The sequence below is a fragment of the Penaeus chinensis genome, chromosome 34 (assembly GCF_019202785.1).
Source record: "Penaeus chinensis breed Huanghai No. 1 chromosome 34, ASM1920278v2, whole genome shotgun sequence".
Lineage (NCBI taxonomy): Eukaryota > Metazoa > Arthropoda > Malacostraca > Decapoda > Penaeidae > Penaeus > Penaeus chinensis.
In genome coordinates, this window is record NC_061852.1 from 21,307,232 (window position 1) to 21,317,231 (window position 10,000).

General features: G+C 47.1%; 1 protein-coding gene across 10 annotated transcripts in view; it reads right to left on the reverse strand.

Moving 5' to 3' along the window:
- Nucleotides 1–10,000, reverse strand: part of LOC125043530 (chloride channel protein 2-like) — a 169,276-nt gene that overhangs the window by 132,406 nt on the left and 26,870 nt on the right. For all 10 annotated transcript variants that reach the window (XM_047639688.1, XM_047639687.1, XM_047639682.1 and 7 more), the window contains exon 2: nt 2,017–3,153. In XM_047639688.1, the coding sequence (XP_047495644.1) occupies nt 2,017–2,112 (96 nt within the window). In that variant the 5' untranslated portion in view covers nt 2,113–3,153. The remainder of the gene's footprint in view (nt 1–2,016; nt 3,154–10,000) is intronic.

Genomic DNA, 10,000 nt, shown 5'->3' on the forward strand with positions numbered 1-10,000 from the left:
TCTCTCTCTCTCTCTCTCTCTCTCTCTCTCTCTCTCTCTCTCTCTCTCTCTCTCTCTCTTTCCTTTGCTTTTATCTCTTTCTTCCTCCTGTATTTTATTCCTCAAATCTTTCCATTTCCCTCGTTTTCTTGTCATTCCTTTCTCTCCTCCTCTCTTAACCCTCATTTTCTTGCATTTCGTCCCTCTGTTTCACATTTCCGTCTTTACCTTTTCTTCCTTCCTTCCTTCCTTCTATCTTCTTTATCCTTCTATCTCCTTTCCTTCTTCGATCCTTCCCTCTTTTTCTATTCCTCATCTGGCGTTCCATCCCTCCCTATTCCTTCATCATTCTCTCTCTCTCTCTCTCTCTCTCTCTCTCTCTCTCTCTCTCTCTCTCTCTCTCTCTCTCTCTCTCTCTCTCTCTCTCTCTCTTTTCTTCTCTTTCGTCGCTATCCCTCCTTTCTACCCTTCATCCTTTTCCCTTTTTTTCTTCCCTCCCTTCCTACCTCTCATCTGCCTTGTTTCTCCTCTCCCTTTCCCTTTTGCCTTACCTCCCTACCTCCCTCTCTGTTCCTCCTACCAACCCTCCCTCCCAAATGCCTTCTCATCTTTACTTCTCTCAACCAACACCCACTAAAATCTCACCTTCAAGCTAAGTCACCTACAAGCTCACCCAAAAAGAAAAAAATATATAACCCTAAATCAGGAGAATTGTCAACTCCCTTTTGCACGAGCAAGTCATGTGATTCTTAGCCTTTGCTTGGGGTAAGCTGGAGGTCAAGTTGTAATAATAAAAGACTTTTGGGTCCGCGCGCGCTCTGCAGGCTCTCCTCGGAACCAGTTTTGGCCCAGCGTCCTCTGTCGCGCGGCGCTTATTTATTTATTTTCCTCCGTCTATTATTCTGTCCTGACTTTATTCTTCGCGAAAATTTTGAATTCTGAGAAGATGAAGGAAGGCGTGAAGCATTTGGTGGTTTAAACGGATAAATAAGTGGGGAATCGAAGAAGAAGAAAAAAAAAAAAATAAGGGGTTGAAAGCGCGGCTGGAAATCATCCGCGCGCAGGATATCCCCGCCGTCGGACTCCCCTATGACGTCACAAAAATGTCATGACGTAAAGAACGGGTTGCAAAGTCGGTGCTGCACTGGTGTGTATATACAGAGTACATGCAATATTTTCTTAATCTTTTTAATTATATTCCCCTTCACAAATATGACCCCTTAAAGAAATTCCAGAAACTAATATTGGAGAGCAAGGACTCCACGAGGATATGCCTTAGTCGACAGGCTTTTGTTAAAGAACGCTTGATTTCTATGCATGATTGTGACGCTCGCAGGTCTGGTCTCCTTTGCCGTTCGCGTAACACCCTGCATAAATTACCACCTGCGTTTTCGTAAGGCTAAAACAGTGACTGAAAACGGTATAATAAAAACTGGTTCTCGGATGATGCAAGATTGGTATTAATAGAATGGGAGAAGAGAAGAGAAGGTAAAGTGAATCTGAAGGAACGAAGGGAGTAAAATATAAGTAAGAAAGAAAACTACGATGATTTCCATTCTTTTTTATATCAAGTTTATTTCAAACATCTCTCATTTCATTTATTCCTCCTCCCCCTTTTTCCTTACGTTTTCGAAAACCGCCTTCATCCAAATTGCTTTAAATTGCCTTTACTCCTTAACATCGAAGGTTATCACGAGACAATATCCCATTAATGGAGGAGGATGCCCCCAAGGAAAGGGATTCAAAATAAATAAAAATAATAATACTGATATGTGATACGGACCAATGATAAGCACAAGTCACTATGAGATGATACGCAAAAAATTCGACGGTCTGAATAAGGCAAGTCAAGAACAACAGCATCCGAACACAGAAAAATAATTGAAAAGCGAAAAAGACATGAACCATAATATTTAAAAAACGCAGAGCCAAAAAAAAAAAAAAGTCATTGGATATCAAAAATAGACAAATAAGGAAAAACAAAAGACAATAATAAAAGATAAATGGATAAAAGGTCTTAGAGATAAGGGTACTCACCAAAGTTTGCTCGTACTGGCGGAATCCTTCGTCTGTATCGTCGTCATCCTCCTCCTCCTCGGACTCGCCGGGGGGGATCTTCCAGCTCACGGACATCTTGGTGTCAGGGGGATGTCAGGCCGGTGTCAGGAAGATGTCAAGTCGGTGTCAGGCCGGCGTTTCACGGCTATTCGGATGGAGTGACGGAGGAAGGATAGACAAAGTCGAGTTCGTCTGGGTTAACACGAGAATAAAATCGTTCTTCTTAAAATCCACACTTTGGCGAGAGGATCGTGAAGGATCGCCAGAGGATCGTCCGAGCGTTCAGACGCCCCCACTCCAATCCCTCTCTCGACGGGCACGCCCCACCAGGACGCCAAGATGCTCGCCCGGCCTGGCAAGCACCGTCGTGGGCGTCTCGGGGTGAAACTCGGCCGCCTCCCTTCCTCTGCCAAGGTCAGCACTGTCGGCTCGCCTCACTTCACTTTCGAGAGCCTGCGGGAGCAGCAGCAAGCACCAGCTGGTCAGTAGTCAGACCGGGTCAGCAGGTGTTGGCCGTCCGTCGTGACCTACGCCCGCCCTGGAACCTGGCTGCCGGGAAAGGTCACTTGCTTGTTGTGGCGAGGCCGCGAAAATGGTGTCCTTAAGGTCGGACTTGATGACACGCACGCATTCACACGCAAAAGGGACTTAGACGCCGCTACTTGGCCGGCTTCAAAGACTATCGCTCCTCACTCCTTAAATGTCCATTAAACACTTACGTAAAATGAAGCTGCTTTGAGATCGGGGGGTCACTTATCTAAAATCGTTATCACGTTTATCTTCAAAGACAGGTATGCGAGATACTACAACCTGGGGGGTAAGGGGGGGAGGACACGGGAGGAGGGACGAGAGGGCGAGACAGATAGACAGATTTAGAGAATCCTTATTATCTCAAAGGCACTCGAGATATCACAGACTGGGACGGCTCGCTTGGTGTTTCTGTGCCGTTTGGTGTCCCCTTTGCATGCCACGCGAAAAAAGGGGGTAAATAATAGCAACAATACAGATAACAAAGACGTAGGTGTTTCCAGTGGTTCTATTGGCCTATCGACTTTATCTGGGGAAGCTGTCTTCTTCGATATTTCCTCTGCGTCGTTAGTGAGATCTGCTCGTCATCTGTGGAAGAAAAAAAAAATCGTTGTAAAATACAGTAGCAAATGTTGATAGCTGGAGGCGAGTGGAGGAGGAAGATGTACAACCTTCTCCCCCCCCCCCCCCCCCCCCCCACCTCGTTACCATCTTCCCCCCTCCCGTCCCCCCGTAGCTGATAACAAAGACACTGAGATTTGAATTAAAAAAACAAATCGTTGGGAAATTCCACGAGTGCAGAATGAGATCTGTGGAATCTTAAACGCGACATCTTCGTATCTGTAATCAAGTCTTAAACATTTATTATCAATGGTCCAAATATAGAACGTCAGAGCATGCTGTCGAGATAATCACCTTAGTCTGGGTCGTTTGTGTGGGCGACAAGTCTTTTAACATTCATTAACACTAAACCTGAGTCTTCGAGCGGGTTAAAAGACCTATATGAATATGAATAAGTTCAGTAATTAGCATTTGTTGTCAGTTTGTTCTTTATCAGTAGCAGCAAATGGTGAGGAAATGCAAATTAAACTAAAAATCAGATACAAATATGAAACTTTAGGCATTAAAGAACAATTCATAATCGAAATTCAGATATACAGAGATACACAGAAACAAAAAAATAAGTAAAGGACAAATGGATAAATACACAGAAGTTACATATCCATATACATACATACATACACATATTTTATATAAGCATACGATATATATATATATATATATATATATATATACATCCATGCATACATACATCAAACATATATACATATGGTCGCATACATAACACAAGAAAAACCAAAGTGATAAACCACCCACAAGTCGAGGCCTTAAAACGGAAAGTAAATCAGCGTTGTGTTCCACCGTCGCCTGGCAATCCCAGACCACCTTACTGCGTGGACGAGGTGTGAGCAGGAAGGAGGAGGAGGAAGGAGGAAGGGGGGAGGGAGAGAGGGGGAGAGAGGGGAAGAGGGAGAGAGGGGGAGAGAAGTTGGGAGGAAGAGAGGGTGAGAGAAGGGAGGAGGGAGAGAGGGGGAGGGAGAGAGGAGGAGAGAAGGGGGAAGAGAGAGAGGGGAGGGAGAGAGGGGGAGGGAGAGAGGGGGAGGGAGAGAGAGGGAGAGGGAGGGAGGGGGGAGGGAGAGAGGGGGAGAGAGAGGGGTAAGGGTGGAGGGAGGAGGAATGTGGAGGTCAGGAGAGAAGGGGTAGGAGGGAGGGTGAGGGGAGGAAGGAGGATGAGGGGAGGAAGGAGGAGGTAGGAGGGAGAGAGGGGGAGGGAGGAGGATGAGGAGAAGACAGGAGGAGGGAGGGAGAGAGGGAGGGAGGATGAATGAGGAGGATTGAGAGGAAGAGTAGGAGGAAGGAAACGAGGGGGAGGGAGAATAGATAGGAAGACATGAGGAAGAAGAGGAGAAAGAGACAGGGGGGGGGGGAGAAGACGGGACAGATAGGGGTAGATAAAGAGGAAAAATTAAGAATGCAAGAAAGAGGAGGAGCGAGTAGAAAACAGGGAGTGGAAGGAGGAGATGGGAGTAGATTGGGGTGGTGGGGGAGGAAGAAGGGGGGGAGGAGTTTCTTGGTGAGCAGCAAAGGTTACCGCAACAGCACATAGTAAAATTGTAACCACGTTCACTTTCTCGTGATGTGTGTGTGTGTGTGTGTGTGTGTGTGTGTGTGTGTGTGTGTGTGAGTGTGAGTGTGTGTGTGTGTGTGTGTGTGTGTGTGAATAAATACCTAACTAACTAACTAACTAACTAACTATATATATATATATATATATATATATATATATACATATAAACACATCTGCGATTGCGTTTGTGTTAATTTCTGTGTGCATATCTGTGTTTGCGCGTGTCGGTGTTTCAGCACGCGTGCGTGTATTTGTGCATTTTTGTATCTGTGCCTAAGTGTGCATTTTTGTATTGTTCTTGTCAGTGTATTTTCGGATGTGCGTTTGCATACCATACACACACACAGAATACCACACGGGATTCTATACGAGTATATATAAACATTATCCATCAGACATGCGCATTCTTCACCCGTTACAACGCATTCTTCCCTTTGATTAAATTCATTCCTTTATTCCACTTCATGATTTTTTCTTTATTCACTTTCTGTGTTTCCTTATGGTAAATTCATCCACATTGACCGTTACGTAGATTATCCGCGTCGGCAGCGATCGTCTTTTGTTTCCTGACACGAGGCCGGTCAAGGTCGAGGCGAAAAGAGAGATGAAGCGATGACATTGGGGAACAGGAAGGGGGAGGGGGGAGGGAGAAGGGGAAGGGAGAAGGGGAAGGGAGAGAATGGGAGGAGGGAAGGGAAGGGGGAGGAGGAGGAGGAGGAGGAGGAGGAGGAGGAGTTGAGGGGGAGGGGGAAGGAGGAAGAGGAATGGAGGGAAAGGGGGAAGGGAGAGGGGGAAGGGAGAGGGGGAAGGGAGAGAGTGGGAGGAGGGAGGAGGAGGAGGAGAAGGAGTTGAGGGGGAGGGGGAAGGAGGAGGAGGAGGGGAGAGAAAGGGGGAAGGGGGAGGCCGATGAGGAGAAGTGGGGGAAGGGAGAGGGAGAAGGGGAAGAGGAAAAGTGGAGGAGAAATGGTGGAGGGGGCGGGGAGGTGTAAGAGTAAGAGGAGTGGAATGAGGTGGAAGAGGGAAGGAGGGGGGAGGGGGAGGGGGAGGGGGTGGAGGAGGAGTGGAGGAAGGTGGAGGTGGAGGAGGAAGAGGAGAAGGAGGAGGGGGAAGGAGGAAGAGGAGTGGGGGGGAAAGGGGGAAGGGAGAGGCGGAGGAGGAGAAGTGTGGGAAGAGGGGAGGTTGAGGAAAGGAAGAAGAGGAGGAAAAGTGATGGAGGGGGCGTGGAGGAGCAAGAGGAAGAGGAGGAGGAGTAAGAGGAGTAAGAGGAGGAGGAGGAGGAGGAGGAGGAGGAGGAGGAGGAGGAGGAGGAGGAGCAGCAGCAGCAAGAGAAGTAAGAAGAAAAACGTGAATAAGAATAAGATAAAAGAAAGAAGAAGGTGGAAGAAAATATAACACGGACCAAATCAAGAGAGAGGAAAAGGGAATGGGACCGTAACGATACGGAGGGCAGCCCGTAGATGGGGAAAAGGATGTATTGTGCTTCCTTGGCCATAACAATTACTATTTTTCCCCTTACACTGACCAACCCTGTGGGAAAATGTGGATATGATTAGATCTCCGTGTCTGTCTGTCTGTCTGTTTGATTGTGTGTGTGTGTGTGTGTGTGTGTGTGTGTGTGTGTGCGTGTGTGTGTGTGTGTGTGTGTGTGTGTGTGTGTGTGTGTGTACGCCTATGTTTAAATGCTTACCTTCGTTATGAAACTTACAACGATTTTTCTCATTTCGTGTCTATGCTTTTTGTGTCTACATATGTCCTGTGTTCTTACTCTTCCCTTCCTCTTCCTTCCCACTCTTCCTTCTTCCTTTCCATCCCCTCCTCTCCACCTCGCTTTACCTCTTTCTCCCTCTCTTCACCTTTTCCATTCTCCCTCCTACTCCACCTTTTCCCCACTCCGTCTTCTTTTTCCTTTCCTTCTCTCTCTCTCTCTCTCTCTCTCTCTCTCTCTCTCTCTCTCTCTCTCTCTCTCTCTCTCTCTCTCTCCCTCTCTCTCTCTCTACCTCTCTCTCTCTCTACCTCTCTCTCTCTCTACCTCTCTCTCTCTCTACCTCTCTCTCTCTCTACCTCTCTCTCTCTCTACCTTTCTCTCTCTCTCTCTCCTCTCTCTCTCTCTCTCTCTACCTCTCTCTCTCTCTACCTCTCTCTCTCTCTACCTCTCTCTCTCTCTACCTCTCTCTCTCTCTACCTCTCTCTCTCTCTACCTCTCTCTCTCTCTACCTCTCTCTCTCTCTACCTCTCTCTCTCTCTACCTCTCTCTCTCTCTACCTCTCTCTCTCTCTACCTCTCTCTCTCTCTACCTCTCTCTCTCTCTACCTCTCTCTCTCTCTACCTCTCTCTCTCTACCTCTCTCTCTCTCTACCTCTCTCTCTCTCTACCTCTCTCTCTCTCTACCTCTCTCTCTCTCTACCTCTCTCTCTCTCTACCTCTCTCTCTCTCTACCTCTCTCTCTCTCTCTCTCTCTCTCTCTCTCTCTCTCTCTCTCTCTCTCTCTCTCTACCTCTACCTCTCTCTCTACCTGTCTCTCTACCTCTCTCTCTACCTCTCTCTCTACCTCTCTCTCTCTCTCTACCTCTCTCTCTACCTCTCTCTCTCTCTCTACCTCTCTCTCTACCTCTCTCTTTCCCTCTCCTTCTCCTTCTCCCTCTCTCTCTACCTCTATACCTCTCTCTCTCCCTCTCCTTCTCCTTCTCCTTCTCCCTCTCTCTCTACCTCTCTTTTTCTCTCTCTTCGTTACTTCCTTGTTCTAAATCTTAAAGAAGTTCACCTTTGGTCGCCCAAAATCCTCTCGCAAGCACAAGCCACTGGCGCCCTGGTCTCTCTTCCTCTTCCTTTGTCTCATTGAAACAGACAGTTCCCTCTCACTCGTTCCTTTCACCTCCCACTCTGTCTAGTCTTCTCTTCCTCCCTTCATCTCTCTTGCTCCTTCGTTCTTTCCCTCTCCCCCTTACGTCCTTCTCCCTCCCTTCTTTCATAACTCACTCTTTCGCCTCTTTCCCTCCCTTCTTCCTTCCCTCTCTCCCTTCCACCTTCTTCCCTCCATCCTTTCCTCCCTTCTCCTCTCACTCCCTCCTTCCTTCCTTCCTTCCCTCTCTCCCTTCTTCCCTCACTTCCTCCTACCTTCCCTCTCTCCCGTCCATCCTTTCCTCCCTTCTTCCCTCACGCCTTCCTTCCCTCCCTCTCTCCATTCTTCCCTCACTCCCTCCTTCCTTTGTTTCTCCTTTCCTACTTCTCCGTGCCTGTCTGATCCGTTGCCGGGGAATCGCCTGCCGGCAACTGGTCACCGGCAAAACACGTGCTCCAGCGCTGGTCGGGGAGGGGGTGGGATGGTGAAGTGTGTGTGTGTGGGGGGGGGGGGGGTGGAGCGTGGAGAGAGGAGAAGGGTGGGAGTCAGGTGGGGGAGAGGGGAAAAGGAAGAAGGGTGGGGGTCAGGTGGGGAAGGGGAGAAGGGTGGGGGTCAGGTGGGGGAAGGGGAGAAGGGTGGGGGTCAGGTGGGGGAAGGGGAGAAGGGTGGGGGTCAGGTGGGGGGAAAGGGGAGAACGAGGGGATAGGGGGGGAGACAGAGGGGCTGGAGAAGGGATGGCCTGTAGGGTACGAGAAGGTAAGGGGCGGAGGTGGATTGTGAGGGCAAGGTATGAGGTGGAGGGAGTGGGGAGGAGGGAGTGGGGAGGAGGGAGTGGGGAGGAGGGAGAGGGTGAGAGATTGCTGGATCGGGTCCTTCTCGATATGCTTAATACGGTTTTCTTCTTTGTTCCTCAGTCAGTCTTTTGGATTTAAAAAATATCTTTCTTTCTCTCTCTCTCTCTCTCTCTCTCTCTCTCTCTCTCTCTCTCTCTCTCTCTCTCTCTCTCTCTCTCTCTCTCTTACTCTCCCTTTCTTTTTCTTTCCCATTATATGTATATAAATATGCACACATGCACACACACATACACATAAACATATACATACATACATACATTCACATGCATACATACATACTGTTGCCATGTGGATGCCATGTTACTGTTCAGATCTTCCCGCAGGTTGCATAATAAACATTTACATTTTTTTCTTGTGTTTACGCAAGATAGTAATTGATGCCCTCAGTTGTTTTGTTTTTTTTGTTGTTGTTTTTTCTTTTTTTTTGAGGTGCGTTTACAGAGAGAGATTAAGTGATTTATAAAAAATAAAATAATACATTATGTCTCTTTACTTGTCAATTTCTCTTTTTTTTTTCTCTCTCCTTGTCTCCCTTTTCTCTTTCTCTCTTTCTTTTTTTCTTTCTTTATTTCTTGCATTCTCTCTCTCTCTCGACAAGAAAAAATAACGAAGATATAGTAAACAGTAAACCAAAATTCCTTGAAAATAGTGAAAACGAGAGTAATAATGCTGATGATGATAACAACAATAATAATAATGATAAAAATAACAGTAATAATAATAATAATAACAATAATAATAATAATAATAACAACAACAATAATAACAGTAACAATGATAACAAAACTAATAAGAATAAAGGTAATGATGAGGAATATTTATAATGATTAATGTTGACTGATGACGAAGAGGAGGAGGAGGAGGAGGAGGAGGAGGAGGAGGAGGAGGAGGAGCAAGAGGAAGGCGGAGTAGGAGGAGGAAGAGGAAGGAGGAGTAGGAGGAGGAAGAGGAAGAGGAGTAGGAGGAGGAAGAGGAAGGAGGAGTAGGAGGAGGAAGAGGAAGAGGAGTAGGAGGAGGAAGAGGAAGAGGAAGGAGGAGTAGGAGAAGGAAGAGGAAGAAGACGAAGAAGAATAGGAAGAAGAGGATGGTGAAGAAGGCGAAGGGGAAGAGAAGGAAGAGGAAGAGGAAGAGGAGGAGGAGTAGTGGGAGGAAGAGGAAGAAAAGGAAGAGGGAGGAGGAGGAAGAGGAAAAGGAAGAGGAAGAGGAAGAAGAAGAAGAAAAGGAAAAAGATAACGAAGAGGAAGAAGACGAAGAATAGGAAGAAAAGGATGAAGAAGAAGACAAAAGGGAAAAAGAGTAAGAGGAAGAGGAGGAGGAGGAAGAGGAAGAGGAGGAGGAGGAAGAGGAGGAGGAGAAGGAGGAGAAGGAGGAGGAGGAGGAAGAAGAGGAAAGAGGAGTAGGAGAAAGAGGAAGAGGAAAAAGAAGAAGAAAATAAGAAAAGGAAAAAGATAACGAAGAGGAAGAAGACGAAGGAGAATATGAAGAAGAGGATGAAGAAGACGACGAAGGGGAAGAGGAGGAAGAGGAAGAGGAAGAGGAAGAGGAGGAGGAGAA